Raw genomic sequence first — 21,025 nt, 5'->3', positions numbered from 1 at the left:
AGCAGAATTTTATAGCTTTAGGTTTTATGTTTAAGTGTATTTTCTGTTTTGAGTTAATTGTGTATAAGGTGAAAGATATGGGTTGAAGTCCATCATTTTGCATGTGAATATCCAATTGTTCCAGCACCTTCTGGTGAGAAGACTCTTCTTTCTCCATTGTATTGCCTTTGTTCCTTTGTCAAATGTCAATTGACCTTATAATTGTGGATCTCTTTCTGGGCTGTCCTGTTCCACTGATGTATGTGTCTCTCTACTCACCCGATACCATACTGTCACCATACTGTCTTGATTTCTGTAGCTTTATATACTAAGCCTTGAAATCAGTTAGTGTCAGTTCTCCAACTTTGTTCTTTTTGTTTTGGCTGTTCTAGTGTCTTGGGCGTTCCCTATAATATTAGAATTAGGTTGTCTATATCTATAAAAATCCTTTGGGGATTTTGCTTATGATTATGTTGAATCTGTATAGTTAACATCTTAGCAATATTGAATCTTCCAGTTTGTGAGCATGGTATATCTTTCCATTCATTTAGGTCCTCTTTGATATCTTTCTTTCATTAGTGTTTTGTAGTTGTCAGCATACAGATTCTGCATGTTTTTTTAAAAAATACCTATTTCATGTTTTTGAATGTTACTATAAATGATACTCCTTAAATTTTAAATTTCCAACTATTCTTTGCTAATATATAGAAATACAATTGGTTTTAGTATATTGACCTTGCATTCTGCAACCTTGTTAAACTTACTGGTTCTAGGAGCATCTTCGTAGATTCCATCTAGGTAAGTAATCGTGTCTTAGGTGAATAGAGATAGTCTTTTTTCTCCCTTTCCAACCGTCGTGTCTTTTACTTGTTTTTCTCTTAAGCAAAGGAATGATTTGATTGGATTTACATTTGTCAAAGACCAATCTGGCTGCACTGTAAAGCATTGATTGGATGGGGAAAATGTAGAAGAAGAAACCAGTGTGGAAGCTGTTGCAGGAATCTGATGGCTTGGGCTGTGATGATGGTAGTAAGAGAGGAGACAAATACTCAATGTATTTTGGAGATAGAATTGGTAATGCAGTGAATAGGAGGGAAGATAAAAGGGGAAGGGAGCAGAGGACACTAAAGCTTTTGTCACGAGGAACTGGGTGAACGGAGTTAATCATTTATTGAGATAGAGAAGATGAATGAGGAATATATATGTTAGTGATCTAAGTCAATGAATGAACTTAACTTGATAGAAATTCTCCTCTGTACCATCATCTATTTTCTGTACCTCAAGCAAAGTTTTTCACTACTCTGGTTGGTTTCCACTAAGTGCTAGATATAAGCCTACATATGGGTTTAGAGACTAGGATCTGGGGAAGGATGAATGAAAACGCTATAGGATAGAGATTATCAAACTTTCTTGGTTCATGTTGCCTCATAGACATTTCTAATCCAAAAGAAATACCTAACAATTCCATTTATTAAGTGGATTGATCCAAACTACTTAATAAATGTTTATGTCCTAACAGTTTAGCATTTGTTAAGGACTGCGTAATTTCTTCTTTCTTTTTTTCTTTTCTTAGTTTGTCATTATATTAAATACTATACTCACAGAATTTTTTAAAACTCCACTTTATATCATCACATCACAAATCCTCTTAGGTCCAATATTTAAGGCAGGTGGGGGCGTGGAACTCCTCCTACTTGAGCCACTACCCTCTGGCCCCCATAAAGCTTGTAGCAGTCTGCTATACACACTGACACAGTGGTCATCCTAAAACGGCCTTAGGATGGGAATTGCCTTTGTTTCTCTCCTGAGCTGGATGAACTCCCTTGATTCCACATCTTCCTCTTTGTTTTCATTGTTGCCCTCATATTGATGAAATCAAACTTTGGTAACCTCCTAGAAAAGAAAGTATGAAATACTAAAATTTTAAGGATTTGCATGCATGAAAATGTTCTGCCGTCACTCTTGTTTCATATTTTGGCATGATATAGAATTTAAAGTTGGAATTTTTAAAAAAGAAACTTGAAAATGTAATTCCATTTAAGGACTGTGTAATTTCTTAAACCTTGGAATCAGATTATACACCACCAACCTCATTTACTTTCCACATTGATTTTGGTGATACTTGGTTTTTATCAATGACAATAACCACTGAATACTCATCTTTGCAAAGATATGTTACCCAAAGGAATCTCATGTTGAAAATGTGAACTCCTGCCAACTATTGGTTTTGCATGGTGTCCAACACGTGCCACCGTGTTTCCCTGGAAATTTAAAATACCCCCCAGTGCCTCTCTGTAAGTTTGTCTCATTGCACAGTTTGGGAACTGTGGACTTAGGACCTTATTCCAAGACTTTTTGTTTTCTGTTTAAAGGTTTATCTCTTCCTATTTTTTTGTATCTCTACATTAAAAACCAATCTCATGTTTATCATCTTTTATGAAACATAGTTTATTTTAGGAATTTTTTATTATTAAAAATTATGAAAGTTAAGCATGTATTATGTAGAAAGTTTGGACAATACAGCAAAACACAGAGAAGAAACTAAGTCATTCCTAACTCCACCATCTACCAATAACCAGTCCTAACCTGTGTTGCTTTTTCTGCCCAGTTATTTTATATGAAGATTTATTATATTTTGAATAATAACTATAACTAACTCTGATTTTATAAAAAGGTAATAATCTGTAGTTTAGTGGGGATTTCATACCCTGGAATTGTGACCCATCTGTAATGACCTTTGGGATAAATAAGACTGAGTTCTAGCTGCTTTCTTTTTATTGGCAACTTTCATTAGTTGAACTCAGGATTGGAGGGCTTGAAGACCCCACCATTCATGAGAGAGAGGCTTCCTGCTACTGTGTTTCTAACCTAGCAAATGTGAAGTGTGTTATTTACACGGTAGTTCTTCATTATAAAGGTACAAAAAACACAAATGGATTTTAGTGAAGGAACTTTTTTTGAAGTGGTTAAGTCTAGCATATTTTTAAAAAGGGTAACTTGTCGGGCTTCCCTGGTGGCGCAGTGGTTGAGAATCCGCCTGCCGTTGTAGGGGACACGGGTTCGTGCCCCGGTCCGGGAAGATCCCACATACCGCGGAGCAGCTGGGCCTGTGAGCCATGGCCGCTGAGCCTGCGCGTCCGGAGCCTGTGCTCCGCAACGGGAGAGGCCACAACAGTGAGAGGCCCGCGTACTGAAAAAAAAGGGTAACTTGTCAAGGGTTTTATTTTCTCCAGTAGATGGATACACTTGCTAAAAGTAATATATTAAGGCCCTACTATAAGGTAGTAGTTCTAAAAGATTGTCTAATAATTCAGGTTTAAGCTGTTTGTATTGTCCTGACACCACAAGGAAAACTTATAATTCCATTTCATTTCTGATTTATCTGTTGTTTTATTTTCTCTGCCTTCATTCATAAGTACTAGACTTTGAAGTTGCATACGTGGAAACAAGATTTTTCTTTGAGTTCATCTACTTGAAATACGTTTTAAAAATTCACCTTCTGTCACACTACAGAGTTAGAGCTTGCTTGAGTAGAATTTTAAATTCAGAAATGAAAAAATGGTCAATGTAGTTTAGCTCCAGAAAGCAGTTCACAAAAGATGAGGTGGAAACTTCTCTAAGTATATATATATATATATACATATACACACACACACATATTCATATTTAGAGTCTCATTGTTACTCTTTTTCATTTTTCTGTCTCACACTCACTCCTCTTTCCCTCTCCTTCTCTTTTTTCTCAATAATTGAAAATTCTGACCAAAACAAGTGGTGTGTGTTAGTACTTTTTTAGCATAGTCTGGACTGTCGAAGAGTAATTTTTTTCTTGTAAAACCCTGGTAGAGGACCCCATGGCCGACTCTAGAGCTGAGGCAGAGAAAATACAAGATGAGCCTAGAGTATAGTAGCTTGTATTGCCAGGGACTAAATGCTAAAAATGCATAAGTAAGTAAAAGTGGAAGCAAGTTAAAAGGACACAGGAGCCAACCTGAGAGAGTTCCCAGTGGCTGAAACTGGAACAATTTGAGCAAGAAAATAAATGACAATAGTACTTTATCATAAGCCAAAGAATAAAATAAATATCCATGAGTTCTTACTGATACAAGTAAGCAAATAAATAAATGAGGGAGAAAGGCAAATCTTCCTTACAGAAGAAATCCAGATAATAAATATAGAAAGAATGGAGAAAATAGAAAATTCCATTAGAACGCCACAGTAATTAATAATTGCTGCAGGCAAGATTCATGGATGAATGCTAAAATTGATGAGCGAAACTTTAAGAAGAAAGGGGATGTTTGTCTAGCCTCAAAATCTCTCTCCCTGGAAATGTATTGATCTCTGTGGTGCTTTTTTTTTTTTTTTTTTTTTTTTTTTTGTGGTATGCGGGCCTCTCACTGTCGTGGCCTCTCCCGCTGCGGAGCACAGGCTCCGGACACACAGGTTCAGCGGCCATGGCTCACGGGCCCAGCCACTCCGCAGCATGTGGGATCTTCCCGGACGGGGGCACGAACCCGTGTCCCCTGCATTGGCAGGCAGACTCCCAACCACTGCGCCACCAGGGAAGCCCTCTGTGGTGCTTTTAATAAATGTCCACAAATTCTTTGATACCCTTCCTTCCAGCAAGTGGCTTAATTCCCTTATCTTTGAGCAGGGCTAGACATAGTGCCTGGAACTAAGAGTATGGTAGCTTCACAGTAGAGAAACCTGGCAGATACAATCTTTGCCAAGTGATCAGGGTTTGTTTACACCACCAGGAAGAAATCACGTTGATCTCATCTACCCCCTAGACATCACGAAATGAGAAGGGCACTTTACCTCTCTGGCGTTCTTTTCCAAAATTCATAACCTCAGTCTAATCATGAGAAGACATCAGGAAATCTCAAATTGAGGAACATTCTACAAAACATCTCACTAGCACTCTTTCAAGAGTGTCAAGGAAGGTCTGATAACTGTCACAGGTTGGAAGAGACTAAGCAGACATGACAGCTAAGGAATGCAGTTTCCTAGATTGGATCCTGGAACAGATAAAGACATTAGTGGAAAAACTGATGAAGTCTGAATCAAGTCTGTAATTTAGGTGATTGTATTGTACCAATGTTAACTTCTTGCTCGGAGTTGATAAATGTAACATGATATGCGAAATATGAACATTAGAGGAAGTTGAGTGATGGGAATCCTGGAACTCTCTGTACTATCTTTACAACGTTTCTGTAGATCTAAAATTGTTTCACAATTAAAAGTTAAAAAACTCCCAGCTTACTGGTGTCTTTCTCAATCCAAGGATATTCGTTATTTTAAAGTGTCTCTAGAGCACATTAGTTCAGAGAAATCCCCCTCCCCTTCGTACGGTCTCCCTAGGAAAGAAAGATGAGCTCTTGATAACAAAACAACTCTCACAGAGCAGGGACAGTAAATTCTAGGGGCTCGTGCTCCACCGTTAGAGACAGAAGCGCATCTCTGCCTGCTCTGAGCGGCGTGGTTCAGCCAGCACTGATGGTTCGCCCTTTGTGACTTGGTAGCGTGTCCAGCATTTAGGTTCCAAAAAGTATTCTTTTAAAAAAGTGCAGAGAGGAGCAACTGTGGTTCTGCCTGCCTCTGTCTTGGGCCCTTCGTTCCAAGTATTACCATTGACCTGCTAATCTAAAATCTTCAGAGGTACTAGATCTGTTTTCATCTGACTGTCTCTTAACGTCGGATTATTGGTAGACTCAAATGGTATCAAAAGTGTGGCACTCAGCAAGATGGATACATGAAAAGAAATTTTTCTTCAATATAAAATACACTGTATTTTCTTTTCTTCCTTTTTTCCCTCCAAAACAGTAAAATCTCATTAATCCAATGTAATTATGGGTACAGATGTGAAATCTTGATTTATAAATATTTTATTCTTATTACTTTCAAGCTCTCATTAACTCACAATAGGATAACAGAGCTGAGTATAAAAGGCCTAACCAGATCCTATTTTAGTAAATAATAATATGTGATGGCTGAGGATGATTATTGTCATAGTAACAAATTAGAATTTGGATACTAAAATTAAACTTCTTCCCTGTATGCTAATCATTCTCTTCATCGGACCATTAGTGAAAACTGTCTTTAGTTTGTATATGTATGGAAGATATTGCTTTATATCTTAAATATATTTTATTACCTAAATACATTTATTAAAAGTTAAACATTTTATTACCTACCCAAATTGAGTACCTTGCACTGTGTCTGTCTTGGGAATATAACTGGTGTGATCAGTGAAGAACAATGTACTGTTCCTGAACATGGAAATACGTTTAGGTTGGCGTAGTGGCAGGTGCATGCATTTTCTGGAAAGCTCTATTTCCCGGATTGTTAATGCGTACCAAGTAGATACACAGATACGTAATAATACTGCCTAATCGCTGTAGTCAGATTGAGAAACACATAATTTATAGCAATTCTGAGACTAGAAACACAAGAATGGTAAGTATGTGATAAAGATGTACTACGATTGGTAGTCAGTAGAAGTGCAGACTGCACCTTATTGATAGCAAGCCATTCTTGTAGATGTGTGTGATACAATTTTCTTGACAGGTATCTTCAAAGTGTACCTTTCCATGTCATCTTGGTATCTTTAGTGAATTTATTTGTACACTTAAAAAAAAAAAAAGACAATGTTTCATTTCCTAATTTTATATTCAATTTAGAATTTTAGTGGTTGGCTCTTATGTGCCAAGCACTTTCATTTATTATTGCTCCAGTGTCCCAGTGAATTAGAAACTCCTTTGCCCATTTTAGAAATTAGAAAATGGAGAATCTGAAAGGTTTAGAAACTTATCTGTTAGACCCTACTTATGGTATAGCATAAGTGGTTACCTAACCTGAATAAGTTGCCTAACACTTGGATATAGATAATGTATCAGAAATAAAAGGAGGTAGGTCCCTAGGAAGGGAGGGAGGGGAGTTGAGACTAGAATAATGAATATTTGAGAATAAATTTAGCAAGTTTGCTAAGTAAGTAGAGCATCACTTTCTTGGGCAGGTCTGGTTCCAATACACTGAATGTATTTGTCCTGTCAGATTTGTTGAAAATGCAAATATTCCAATCAAGTGTTATACTCATTAAGGGAAAAGGACTACAATTTGAAAGTTTTTATGAAGATATGCACTGCCTAATCTGTGAATTGAAAGCATCTTTTAAAAATTTGCTTCCCTTCATATTCCTAGGTGGTAGTGAATATGTGGGTAGAAAAAGGAGAGCATTTCAAATAATCCTAATGAAGTTAACTGATTGCAATCTTCCGTATTGTGAGGAAAAGTTGTTAGCTGTGAAAGATGAGGACAGAATTAAAATATTACCATGACTGGCATTTGATTTGAAACTGCGAAGATAAGCTTAGGTTCGTTCCTATTTATGAAAACCATCCTCACAGCCTGATGAAATATCTTTTCAAAGGTTCTATAGTTGCCATGGATACTTGTTAGCGTTGATAGACTAAGTTGTAATCCATATTCAGTCATCTGCAGTGAAGTAGCCAAGAAACCTACCAGCTAATATCAAAGGTAGCTTCATCTCTAAATTCATACTAGTTTGGAGATGAAAAGGGTAAACAGCCTAAAGATTAGATTTTTAGTTAATTATCACTGCTTGAAAAGCAAAATAGTTAGGATGCACATTGCCTGAATCAGATCCTAATGTTTACTCTTTATGCATAACTTTTTATCTTAACCAGTAAAGGGGATTTCTTAGGTTCTGACATAGGAATTTAGATGGTGTGGTCTTTCTAAAAGTTGTTGAAACCCTCACAGATACTCAGTTTCTGAAAGCCAGAGGAACACAGACAATATCGAAGGCATTGGTCCCTATGGTAACGTATTTGCATTTGGCCCAGAAGTGGCTGGTTTCTCTTTAGCTTCTTTTAATTGCTATATATTGACAACCGTTTTCACGACTATTTATAAGGTGTCAGATTGATGAGCAAGTGTACAAGGGAGTACGCACCACATCCTTGGGCTTGATTAGATGCTTCGGATGACAAAGAGCTCTGTGTGAAGAGGCACCGAGGTGTTTTTGGCATTTCCCTAATGCGTCTGTCACGTAGTGCAGGCAAGAAGCCTGTCAGATGATTTAAATATTTTCCTCAATTCTCTTTTAAAACAGGTGACAAAAGAGCTAAAACAGTATGACAACAAAATTATAGAATGCAAATTCGAGAACAACAGCTGGGTCTTTATGAGACAGAGAACAGACAAAAGTTTCCCTAATGCCTACAACACTGCCATAGGTGAGTGTGACACCCTCCCAGTGGAGGTTACATGAACCACCACCACCCCCCAAAAAACCACAACAGCACACAAAGGCTAAAGTGTTAGAACCAAACTGTGCTGCCTTTTGTGGTTCAGCTTCGGGGGCAGAAGGCCATGCGGACCGCGGAGGGCTCGTGGCAGGTCTGTGCCCTGCGTGGCTCCAGTCCTCCCTCACCTGTGGGCTGCTGCGGGCACCCAGGAGAGGGGTTAAAGGGCAGGAAATCAGGCTGTGGACAGGATGAATTTGTTGAATGACAGCCACAACAAAAGCCATGGTAATTGCAGATCCATTCAAAACGCTAAAGCCATCGTCTGCCAGATGGCAAAAGATGGCATGAGCAGGGGAAATGTAATTTCCAGCTCCTAAGATAGTTTTACAAACAATGGAGAACAAAGTCAATGAAAACCTTAAAAAACATAAAATAAAAATAAAGAAACGTAAAACCTGCTATGCTATCCTTCAGGGTGTGCTCTGGGTACAATGTGAACGCTTTGGGAATTCAGAGTAGTGAGGGTCTTCCTTGGGAAACAGCACATATTAATTAGGTTTCTAAGGTAAACTACTACTGGGTGCAATTCTGGGTTGCATTGTTAGTGGAACTGAAAGAAAAAGACAGATAAAAACCAAGAACAAAGGTTAATAGGATCATGCACTTTGAGTGCTCAGTCAATGATGATCGTATGATAAGCTTATGAGATAATATAGAAATTGCCACTTTGAGTTTTGTGGCTTAAAAGTTACTGTTGTACATTCGAAGGTTCTTGTTGGAACTAACATCTGTGTTCAGACAGGATGCGTTAATTTGGAAAAGAGGAGTAATTAGGCCCGGTGTTGTTTTCCTAAAACCAAGCGGGTAAATACAAATTTTGATCACATAGAGAAAGGTGCTTTCTTTAATAGTCATTTTGTTGTAATACCTTACTTCAAGCAAGTTACTAAAATAAAGAATAATACGCTCTGCCAGCTACACTGCAGCCTCCCCGTTCAGCGGGCACGGTGGCTGGTGCCGTGTTACACGCATCAGTGCGCGCTTCGTTCTGAGAGAGAGAAAGGCTGGAGGACTAGAGCGCGCACTTTCTTTAGAAACTGTGCTTGAATGTGGACCATAGTGTGACGCGCTGGGCGAGATCAATATCCTATACAAACTGTTTGGAGGGATCAAAAGCCGTAGTGAAGACAGGCTTAAACCCAAATACTTCAAGTTTGGGTCTAGAATTAATAGTAAAGAGCAGCCACCAGAAATGCACTCATTTCGGGGCTGGGGGAGGGAGGAGCACAGTTAAATCCACAGCAAGTCACCCACATTGGGAAGGTGGAAGGTTTTAGCGTGTTGGGATGTAAACGTCTCCCCGTTCTCATCTCCCTGGGGCGAGTCAGCTGCCTCCATGAACCCTCACACGAGACTCACGTCTCCCTTTGTCCACAGCCGTGTGCAACAGCATCTCAAACCCTGTCACCAAGGAGATGCTGTTTGAGTTCATCAACAGATGTGCGGCAGCTTCTCAAGGACAGAAGCGAAAGCGTCATCATCTGGACCCGGAAACGGAGCTCATGCCTCCACCACCTCCCAAAAGACGTTTGACTGAAAGACCTGCCTCTGACTTCAGGATTGAGAGGAAAGATGAGTGAGGAAAAGTGCTGTTGCCCCATTTTCTTTGCAACCAGAGAAATGCAAAACAGAGTGTGGCTTCATGTTGATACACATTTGACTTTAAAAAAAAAGAAGAAAGTATTGTAGCCAGGCTGTAAATATTTGACGCATTTGTTTCCTCAGTGCTACAGTACATCATGGACATAAACATTTTATTTATATCTGGTAAACTCAGCTTTACCTTGTGGAATCTGAAGATTGAAATATCCAAAGGTTTAAATGAGATCGAAATCAATGAAAAAGAGGCCTTGTTTATATACGGATAACTTCCACTTTAATTTATAAAGTTAGCAATCTAGAACTCTGAGCGCCTAGAACCCTGTATTTTTTAGAAGTTGTATTTCAACTATGGTAGATTTTCCTTTTAAAACATTCAGACAATGGCATTAAATATTCTTGCTATTATTTATCATGGATTTCCTACATTTCTGAAATTATATTCAAAACCAAATGACAAAGTTGTTAAATATTGTACTATATTAAACAACTTGGTCTGGCCTATATCATTTTAAGAAGTTGTTTTGGAAATGTAAAAGTAAAAAAGTAAAGCTCCAATTTTGTTAATTTCTAAAGGAGGTATATTGAGTTTTTTCATCTTCTCTTTCTGTTGTTTGAACTGCAGTCATCAGCTATCCAATGTATCCACTCTGGCAGTGGTCCCGAGTTACTTCATAGAACTTAAAGACACACACCCGGTCCTGTGTGTGTTGTTCTCCTGGGAGACTTTTGTTCTCTCTTTCTTTTTTCTTTTTGGTTTTAACACCAGGGCTACTTCTGCTGTACCTCAGTGGTAGCACATTGTAAATTACATTAAAACACACAACTCACTGTGATGCTGGGAGTGATATCAGATACAGACAGTGTTGTATTTGTTCCCTTGCACCAAACAGCAAAGGAAATGCCAGCTGACTCCTTTAATTAGAAGGTAATGTCAGTGGAAGAGAATGCTGTCACTAGAAAATGCTCTCCCACTGCTTGATAAATGCAGAGGCAAAGACTAGACATCTGTAGGAACTAAACATCGAGGAAGCCAAGACATTTATTTTCAAAGCCAGAATTCTCTCATCTTCTATTCTGGGAATGCTATTTCAGTTGTACATCTGAATTTTAAAAAAAAACAACAAAAAACACATTTACTGATAGATAATGGATTTAGAGAGTGGCTAATTGGTCACATGCCATTGTTGGGAAACTGTGTTCTGATTGGTTTGTGAAGGAACTCTTGAAAATTAGCCTACTAGAGGCTAATGTATTTATTTTTAGAGGTACAGGTTTTAAGTATGTGTATTTAAACAAATTTTCATGATCTGAATTTTATATATGTATATGCATATATATGTGAGTATATGCAGCAGTGTATATTCTTCTGCTAATACAGTGAGAAATCCAAACAGGTCACCTAGTAGATTGAATATCTGATAGGATTTCTATATCAAATAGCACAGATTAACCAAACATGTATTTATATTCACCCGAGTTTTAATGTTTTTAAACAAAGTTTCTTCCTGCAGTGCTTTTCTATATGAAATACTAGGGTCATTCTTGGGCTTCTTCCTTTATTGTTCCCAAGTTATGTAACGTATAGTGAATTTATTCAAAATGCCATTTTAGTGTCTCTTTCCTAGAGCACTTTTGTGCGTTTGAGCACAACAGAGATTAAAACATCTGGTTGCCACAGTAACTGTTGAAAAATGGAAACTGGTCAAGGTTTCACGGTGTCTGGTACAAAGCAGATCTAAAGAAAACGCCTGTGCAACTCCAAATGGTCCGACGCCTGCTCCACCAGGATTGGTGGCTCTTTTCACAAGGTGCATTGCTTTCTTCCAAACCCGTGTAAATGCAGAAGGTTTTTGCAGATGTAAGAGCAAGCTTTTGTCAGCAGTCTTTAATGGAGTTAAAATGTTTATGGTAATTGTAACCTTTTAAATGAGTTACGTGAAAAGAGCATCTCATTTTTAATACACCCAGATATTTTTTCCTTGCCTTTGTGCATTTTTCAGGACTTAATTTTCTTAATTTATCTTTTCCTTTCAATTGTAGTGAAGTATAATAAGTAGATCGCATTTAGCCCCTGAACACATTACCATCTGCAGTGTCATAAAAAGTCATCTGGGAAGTCGGGGGGCCGGGGTGGAAGTCTGGAATCAGGATTTGGGACGTCATGAAGGAAACGCTCTCTTTCTCAGCCCACTTCATAATAACTGTTTTCTGACACTGAAGTTTTGTAGATGAGAATAAGAAAACTTTACTTTCCTGAGTTATGACATATAACTGCTTTGTGTTTGGAAAACGTGTGGAAGACTCAACTGCCTGGCTGGTTACATTTGCTTTCCATGAAATGCTCAGAAAATGTCAGGACATTCCTTCTCTAATTGTGTGTCAGTGCAGTATTGTAATAAAACTACTGATTTAAAATAATAGAAAGTGTATCTACTTTGTTTTCCTGGTGATGCCTTTGTGTCCCTTTATATAACCAACGCACTCGTGTCCCTTTTTTTTTTTTTTTTTTTTTTGCTGTATGCGGGCCTCTCACTGTTGTGGCCTCTCCCGTTGCGGAGCACAGGCTCCGGACACGCAGGCCTAGCGGCCATGGCTCACGGGCACAGCTGCTCCGCGGCATGTGGGATCCTCCCGGACCAGGGCACGAACCCGTGTCTCCTGCATCGGCAGGCGGACTCTCAACCACTGCGCCACCAGGGAAGCCCCTCGTGTCCCTTTTATTGCTGGCATCAGATCCTGCCGCTGTCTACCATACCCATCCAAATCCACCTGGTTTTGTTGCATTCTAGAGATTAGCATGAAGACTTGGAAAATCTTCTGTTTTCCTTCCTGAGAAACCGAGAAACTTGCAAGTGAAGAATCAAATACTTCCAGATGGAGAAAACTAATGTGGTGGAGAAAACTAATGTGGTAGAGAAAACCCCAGGGCTCAACCCAAAGACCAAGTCTAGGCTCTGCCTCTCGTTGCTTCTCTGTCCTCTCTAGAACTTGTTTCTCCCCTCCCCCATCTATAAAATGCCAGGGTTGGATCAGATGATCAAAAAGAAGCTTTTCAGGTCTGACATGATTCTTGTGTAAAAACCAGTGCTTTGTAAACATCCCGTATTCACAGTAATAGCAATGTGACCGTTAGGGAATAGTCTCCAAGCCCCCAGATGCCCTAAAGACAGCCACTCTGTACCATCATCAACCTCTGCAGCCGAGGAAGCTCTGACCCAAGGTAACATAGCTGGTTAGTTGTGAGCTGAGACCCAGACACAGGTCTTTCTACTCCAGGTCCTAATTTACTGTGCAGTCAGTACTCCCTGAAAGGCTCTGGTACAGTCTCTGTGAGGAGGGCTGCTTCTGTGCCAGGGTCCCAAACTATTGAAGCTGTTTCTTTGGTGCTAACAGGTAATAGGCTCCAAGCACCTCTCTCCAAAATAAGATGAAGTTGGGAGCAGGAAAGTAAATACATTTTTAGGACCTTATTTAACAATATTTAAATGTGAGTGACGCAGAGGCCGTGAAAAGAAGTTTAATAATTCTCATAAAGATGCTAACTGCATCCAAAGATGCAGTTAGCAAGAAATAAGTGATTAAATCACACACTGGGCCAGCATTTCCTGATTGTCACATAGTTTGCTGTCAGCTCTGATGCTTTGGCAGGTTTTCGTCAGCCTTGGTCAATTCCAGATGTGTCCATCCCCTCCCTAGACTCAGCTGTCAGGTGACCTCCCAAGCTTCTAAGAGTTCACATTTCAAAAAAATCAGCGCACAGATCTGGGGTAGCCGACTGTTTTGCCATGAAAGGTCATTTACAAAAAACTGGGTTGCCATCGTTTCATAAAATAAAGGGAATCTTAATACCCGAAAAGGAAGTAAGGCATAATTTAGAAGAAAAGACATGCATTTACGCAGACCAAATTTTGTTTTATGAAAGTCTCACTACACCATCCTTTGCTTCTACATTTAACCCCAAACTGGTGAAAACTTTTTCATAGGCCGGTGTTGGGAATCATTGCGTAGGTGAAATTCCAGATCGGGGCTTGTAAGTGGGGAGAGGGGCATGAAAAGCCCAGGGAAGAAGCAGCCCCTGGTTCCATAGCTGAAGGTCGTTTTCATAGTAACTATCATCCAGTTACCTCGTAATGGTTGATTACGTTGTGCTATTGTGATCGAAGATATATAGGTGAACAATGAAATTATCTGAATGTTTAAAAATACACAAATAGAATGAAACGCTCACCTCTTTGAGGTACAAAAATAAGTATACCGAATATAACACGGAAAAACAGAATTTGGCTTTGACAGCAAGTCACACCAACAGGAGTCACCAGTTTTCACAATTTCGAAGTTGGCACATGGTCTATTTTCCCTTTAGATTGCCGCCACCGGAATGATCTTTCAAAACTGCGAAGCTACTCTTGTTTTCCTCTCCAGTCAGAGCTCCCTGGCCCGTGACATCAGAGGCCCTGTGTGACCCAGTCTCCACCTGTATATCCAGGTTTGGGTCTCACCGCAGTGTGACTCCTGGCTGTCCCAAATCTCCATGCTCTCTGCACCCAGGAACCTTTGGTCGTGGTGCTTCTACTGTTTCTGTCAGAAAGCCCCAGGCTCCCTTACCCCCAGGATCAGGGAGGCCTTCCCGCCACGGGTAGCCTCCTGGCTGCCACACTGTGTCGTGATGGTCTCCCCTGGCTCCGTGAGCGGAGGACTCTGTCATACACAGCACAGGGCTCGGCAACAGTGGGCACCTGGCAGTAATTAGGGCGGGAGGTTCGCATGCCTTTTTGTACTTGCTGTTGAGACTCAGTCAAGATGTGGGAACTATACTCGATATTTTCTTTTTTTTTTTCTTTTGGCCGCATGCAAGATCTTAGTTCCCTGACCAGGGCTCGAACCCATGCCTCCTGCAGTGGAAGCATGGAATCTTAACCACTGGACTGTCAGGGAAGTCCCTATACTCAATATTTTGTAATAACCTATAAGGGAAAAGAATCTAAAAAAGAATATATATACATACAATGTTGTGTTAGTTTCAGGTGTACAGCACAGTGATTCAGTTATATCACTGTGCTGTACACCTGAAACTAACACAACATTGTAAATCAACTGTACTTCAATTTTTTTTTTTTTTTTTTTTTTTTTGCGGTATGCGGGCCTCTCACTGTTGTGGCCTCTCCCGTTGCGGAGCACAGGCTCCGGACGCACAGGCTCAGCGGCCATGGCTCACGGGCTTAGTTGCTCCGCGGCATGTGGGATCTTCCCGGACCAGGGCACGAACCCGTGTCTCCTGCATCGGCAGGCGGATTCTCAACCACTGCGCCACCAGGGAAGCCCTGTACTTCAATTAAAAAAAAAAAAAAAAACGCTGTGTTTGCTCTTGTCTCCCTCAGTTTAGCTATATAGGAACAGAAAATGTTTTTGTCCCTCTAGCCTTATCATCATCCTAGAAGCACCGATAACATCTCTCGTTTCTTGAGCATTTCTTCACAGCCCATCTCTGATGCATCTTGTATTTAATCCTGATTAGAAGTGTCTAGTCTGTTCTTGCCTTTTGCACTGAAAATGAATGCTTCTGAGGGAAACTTCTCAGCAGGAAGAATCTTAAGAAAGTGCCCTGGTCTCCTCACTGTTATATACTCTGAGGGAGGTGTGAGGGAAGCAGTGTTTTTCATCACGTCTTACTTTTCAGGGCAGTTTCACGGAGCTTGCCACATCTGAAACTAGAAGGCTCCTTCTCCCCACCCACCTGCTCCCGCCCAACTTCTGATGTTTTCAAAGAGAAGTCCTTTGGTAGCAGCTGAGGCTTTTCAGTTAGTTTTAAAAATAAATGGCAGTCCGTGATCCCTTAGCGTGAATTGGTGCTTCTAGCCGTGTCTTTTAGAGTGGGAAAGGCAAGTGAAAGATACTCTTCTCGTCGCTACTATCGAATGCTATCTTCCAAGATCTAAAGGAATAAGAAACTTTACTGTTTCTGTAGGAGTTCTGCTTCTTCCCCTCCGAAGGCCATTAGGGGAGCATCGTATAGCTTTCATCTACAGCATAAACACACACTGGAGGTGAGAGCCACAGAGACCCCAACCGAAGAGCAGCACAACCAAAACTTTCCTATAATAAATTTTCTTGAAAATTCTGCACGTGGGTAGAAACCAGACACCTGGACACATTACATACAGTTGGGATGATGCAGGAGGTGGAACGTGGTCTAGGCCTTGGTGGGTGGGTGGGGTGAATGGGGAGGGGGAGGTGTGGACAGAGAACGGGTTGGGGGGAGGGTGCTTTCCGGGGGTGTGTCTAGAGCTTGTGTGCAGGGCAGTGTTAGGAAATATGGCTGTCCTCACTCCATCCTAAGCTCACCAACCACCTACCCACCGCTGGCCCCTTGATCTCCTTCCAGCGATTGACCCATTTCTCTCTGTGCCCCTTTCCTTCGGAATTCCTAGAAGGAGGTGATCGCACTCACTTGCTCCTTTTTTCCTCATCTCTCTTGAACCCACTGCCAACAGGCTCTAGTCCCTGCTGAGACTGCTCGTCACCACCACCAGTGCCTCTACAGGTCACATCCTCTCTCTGAATTGACCCATCAGCACCATCAGTGTTTCAGTTTCTCTCTGTTTTATTTTGTTACTTTTTTTTTTTTGGCCACGCCAGTGCGTTATGAGGGATCTTAGTTCCCTGCCCAGGGATGGAACCCACACCCCCTGCAGTGGAAGCATGGAGCCTTAACCACTGGGCCGCCAGGGAGGTCCCTGTTACTTCTCTTTAATGGGAAATTAACTACATATACACAAATAAGGAAAATGGTAAAATGAACTCCCCCATCTACCCAGATTCAGCAATGATCAGTGTGGCAGTTCCTGTTTATTTTATATACCAACTAGTCCCCCACCCTCCATTACACACGTGCGTGTACACACACAACACAAACACGATTTTTTTTTTTTTTTTTTTGTGGTACGCGGGCCTCTCGCTGTTGTGGCCTCTCCCGTTGCGGAGCACAGGCTCCGGACGCGCAGGCTCAGCGGCCATGGCTCACGGGCCCAGCCGCTCCGCGGCACGTGGGATCTTCCCGGACCGGGGCACGAACCCGCGTCCCCTGCATCGGCAGGCGGACTCTCAACCACTGCGCCACCAGGGAAGCCCAATCCTTGATTCTTTTCTTCCTCTGACACTTCACATCCAATCAATCCACCAGCAGATGCCAGCGGCACTACCTTCAAACTATAACCAGAATTTAACTACTTCTTACCCTCTTCAAACCTCTCGTCTCATCTCTTGCCTGGATTATTGCAATAGCCTCCTAACTGGTCTCCCAGTTTTCGTTCTCCCTCATCACCTTCTCAATCCAGTCTCCCCACAGCTGTCTGTAGTATGTTTTAGAACATGTCACTCAACTACTCAAAACCTTCCAGGGCCTTCCACCTCATTCAGGATTAAAGGCTAAATGCACATCGTCATGCATCCAGGACTACATAACCTCGCCTCCAGCCGACTCTCTCTCATCTCTTGTTCACTCTGCTGATCGATTCTGGCCCCTTTGCGGTTTCTCCAACTGGCCAAGCATGCTCTGACTTTAAGGACTTGGTACTTTCTTTTCCCTTTACCTGAAATGCCCTTCCCCTCGATATCCATAAGTCTCACCCTCATTTCATTCGAGTCTCTAGACAAATGCCGCCTCATCAAAAAGGACTTCCTGGGGCTTCCCTGGTGGCGCAGTGGTTGAGAATCCGCCTGCCGATGCAGGGGACGCGGGTTCGTGCCCCGGTCCGGGAAGATCCCACGTGCCGCGGAGCGGCTGGGCCCGTGAGCCATGGCCGCTGAGCCTGCGCGTCTGGAGCCTGTGCTCCGCAATGGGGAAAAAAAAAAAAAAAAAAGGACTTCCTGACCATCCCATCTAATAGGCCACTCCCATCACCGTCTACCTTCTTACCCGAATTTATTTTTCTGCAAGCGTTATGATCGAACATATATGTTTGCTTGTTTGCCTGTTGTCTAACTCTCTCTAGAATGTAAGTTCCATGGGAACCGAGAATTTGATTTCATTCATTGCTGTATTTCCAGCACCTAGGCCAGTCTGGCACAAAGTGTAGGAGCTCAGTAAATATTTCTAGAATCTGTAAATGAACTCGGGTTACATAGATAGACTGGGGACAGATTATGAAGGGATTTGAATGTCTGGCTAAGAAGTTAAGCTAAATTTGGTCAACAATAAAGAGCTGTTGAAAGCTTTTTGTTGTTGTTGCACTGCCTGGCTTGCAAGATCTTAGTTCCCTGACCAGGAATTGAACCCGGGCCCTGGGCAGTGAGATCACGGAGTCCTAACCACTGGACCTCCAGGGAATTCCCTATTGAAAGCTTTTAAACAAGGGAGTTTTTGGGTGAAATAAGCTGGTAATAATCTGTCAAAGGTGGCCAGTTGGGAGGCTATTGTAATAATCCAGGTGAGAGGTAAAGAACCCAGGATAGAGTGGCACCTACCAAAATCGAGGAGATTGGATGTGACAGGCATTCAGGAGGGAGAATCATCAAGATTCAGCAATCGGTTGAGAAACCAAGTTTACCTTCAAGGGTTTGAGCCGAGGCGGGGTGACGGTGGTGCCCTTAACAAAGCAGAGAAGTGACAAGGGAGAGCTGATTTGGGGTTGGGATAAGGAAGGGGCCTCTGGGCGTGATGAGCGGGAGGTGCTGTCAGGAGACTCAGATGGAATTGTCCAAAGAGAGGGCAGAAATTTAGAACTGGAGCTTGGACAGTCAGACCACGAGCAGGATTTAAAATGCGTGCACACAATAGTGATGGTGAAAACAGTGTGTGTAGAAGGTTTGCAGTACAAGAGGGTCAGAGACCCCAATGATAGTGGGTAAGAGAGAAAAAAAAACAAAGCTAGGAAAGAAAGTAAGGCATCAAGAAGTAAGAAGAGGCTCAAAAAGGTACAGCCCACCGTCGATAAGAGAGAAATGTTTCTTTTTTTTCCTTTGCCAAAAATATCTTTATTGAGCATTCAAAGATGAAAAATGCTGAAAGTAGTAGCCTTGACTTTTTCATGTCATTACAAATACTGCTTCTTTGCAACCTGGCGCTCATCCATTTAGCCCCATCTATGTGTTTTTTTGGTTTTTTTCTGAGAGACTTCAGGGCTTTACACTCAAGTCTCCTTAACAAGTCACACAAAACCTCCTGGTCCTGGTCCGAGAGAGAGAAATGTCTCTTGCTAGAAAGGGCAGGAAATAGTTCTGATTGTCCAGAGACTAAGAGAGTCAAGGGCTGAGAAAAGGGCCTTGAATTGGGTTTCTAGGTGACCTGCAGAAAGATGTTGCTGGGGGCTGAGGTGAAGGGAAAAACAAGAAAAAATAGGAGGAAATGGAGGTGTTGGGGTTAGGGGCTTCATCTGTGTCAACAGGTGAATTTACTATTCCCAAGAGTAGTGGTTACGCAGGGCGCGTTCACTTTGTGATGCTATGGCTAGTGGACGCGAGCGTCTGTTGTACATGAAGGCAGAGGCTTAGCGCCACCCGCTAAAGCCCTCACCGGCCTCCCAGGAGTCCCCTTCTTATCAGCCACAGCGGCCGTGTGCACAGCAGCTCCACGAGCTCTCTGTCCAGGCTGGGCGGAGTCATGCTGCACAGCTGGCCTCTCACCCAGTTTCCACGGTGGAGCATCTGTACATCATGGTCCTTGATGTTGGTCATTGTGCTTTTGCCTGCAGGAACCCAGAGGCAGCTCTCAGCTGGAGGCCACAGCCTATGCCCCACCTGGCCACCCTGAGGGCCAGGACAGCAGGGTGTCTTGAAACAGTGACTGGGAAGCTGTCACCCATGGCTGAGGAACTATTGTGATGGTCTTCATTTTAGGTATAAGGAGACTGTTTTAAAAATACACCTGCATTCTCCACATCAGGGCTTCTCATTATTTGGAAATAGTTGACATAAAAATAATCCGATTGGATTCAAAGTCCATTTGTTTTATCATAAGAAACATCAGTAAGAAATCACATTTGTACGTAGAAATGAAAAAGAGAAGAGACTGTTGGTTCTTTAAATATAATTTCAGCTGTCGACATTTTGAAAGGTTTCCAAAGAATGGTTTTAATTTTTTTTGTTTCTAACGTGCAGTTTCTCGTTGATAGTGACTACCAAGAATTTGAAGAGATTATCATTAAAAAGTCTTCAAAAAGACACATGCAGCCCAGTGTTCATTACAGCACTATTTACAATAGCCAGGTCATGGAAGCAACCTAAATACCCATCGACAGATAAATGGATAAAGAAGATGTGGTACATATATACAATGGAATATTACTCAACCATAAAAAGGAACAAAATTGGGTCATCTGTAGAGACATGGATGGACCTAGAGACTGTCATACAGAGTGAAGTAAGTCAGAAAGAGAAAAACAAATATCGTATATTAATGCATATATGTGGAATCTAGAAAAATGGTACAGATGAACTGGTTTTCAGGGCAGAAGTAGAGACACAGATGTAGAGAACAAGCATATGGACACCAAGGGGGGAAAGCAGTGGGGGGCTAGTGGTGGTGGTGGGATGAACTGGGAGATTGGGATTGACATGTATACACTAATATGTATGAAATGGATAACTAATAAGAACCTGCTGTATAAAAAAATAAATAAAATAAAATTCAAAAAAAATTAAAAAAAATATAAAATAAGCTTACTATTAATAAATGTTAAGAAAGCTACAATGTACATTACAAAGATAAAACAATAGGTAACTAATAAGAACCTGCTGTATAAAAAATAAATTAATTTTTAAAAATCTAAAAAAATAAATAAATAAAAGGTCTTGATTAGGATTCGAGGACAGCATTTGAAGCATTAAAACTAATATTTAAAAAGTCATGTCTATAGAAGAAAGCTCAAATTTCTTGTTTAACATTTTGAAAAGATTTTATTTTGAAGTTTCATACAAAGCTATATCTTCCCTGGGACTTTGTATTTTACTTTTCTTTAGATCAAAATTTCATAATATTAAAAAATATAATGGACTTTCCACCCCCAAGACCCATAAAGACACTCTAAATCTCTAGTTTACCCCAGGGCACTCTTCAAAGAGTGTCATGTTTTGAGTTTGCCATGATGAGAAAAGGGCTGGGGAGTGTTGTTCTAATGA

General features: G+C 41.2%; 1 protein-coding gene across 1 annotated transcript in view; it reads left to right on the top strand.

Moving 5' to 3' along the window:
* The window catches only part of RNGTT (RNA guanylyltransferase and 5'-phosphatase), a 243,626-nt gene extending 231,292 nt beyond the window's left edge, over positions 1–12,334 (top strand). Inside the window, exons 15-16 of the mRNA XM_059083231.2 lie at positions 8,113–8,236; positions 9,686–12,334. Of these exons, the coding sequence (XP_058939214.1) occupies positions 8,113–8,236; positions 9,686–9,888 (327 nt within the window). The 3' untranslated portion in view covers positions 9,889–12,334. The remainder of the gene's footprint in view (positions 1–8,112; positions 8,237–9,685) is intronic.
* The last annotated feature ends 8,691 nt before the right edge of the window (positions 12,335–21,025 follow it).

The sequence above is a fragment of the Kogia breviceps genome, chromosome 13 (assembly GCF_026419965.1).
Source record: "Kogia breviceps isolate mKogBre1 chromosome 13, mKogBre1 haplotype 1, whole genome shotgun sequence".
Taxonomy (NCBI): Eukaryota; Metazoa; Chordata; class Mammalia; order Artiodactyla; family Physeteridae; genus Kogia; species Kogia breviceps.
This window is presented reverse-complemented; position numbering and strand designations above follow the sequence as displayed.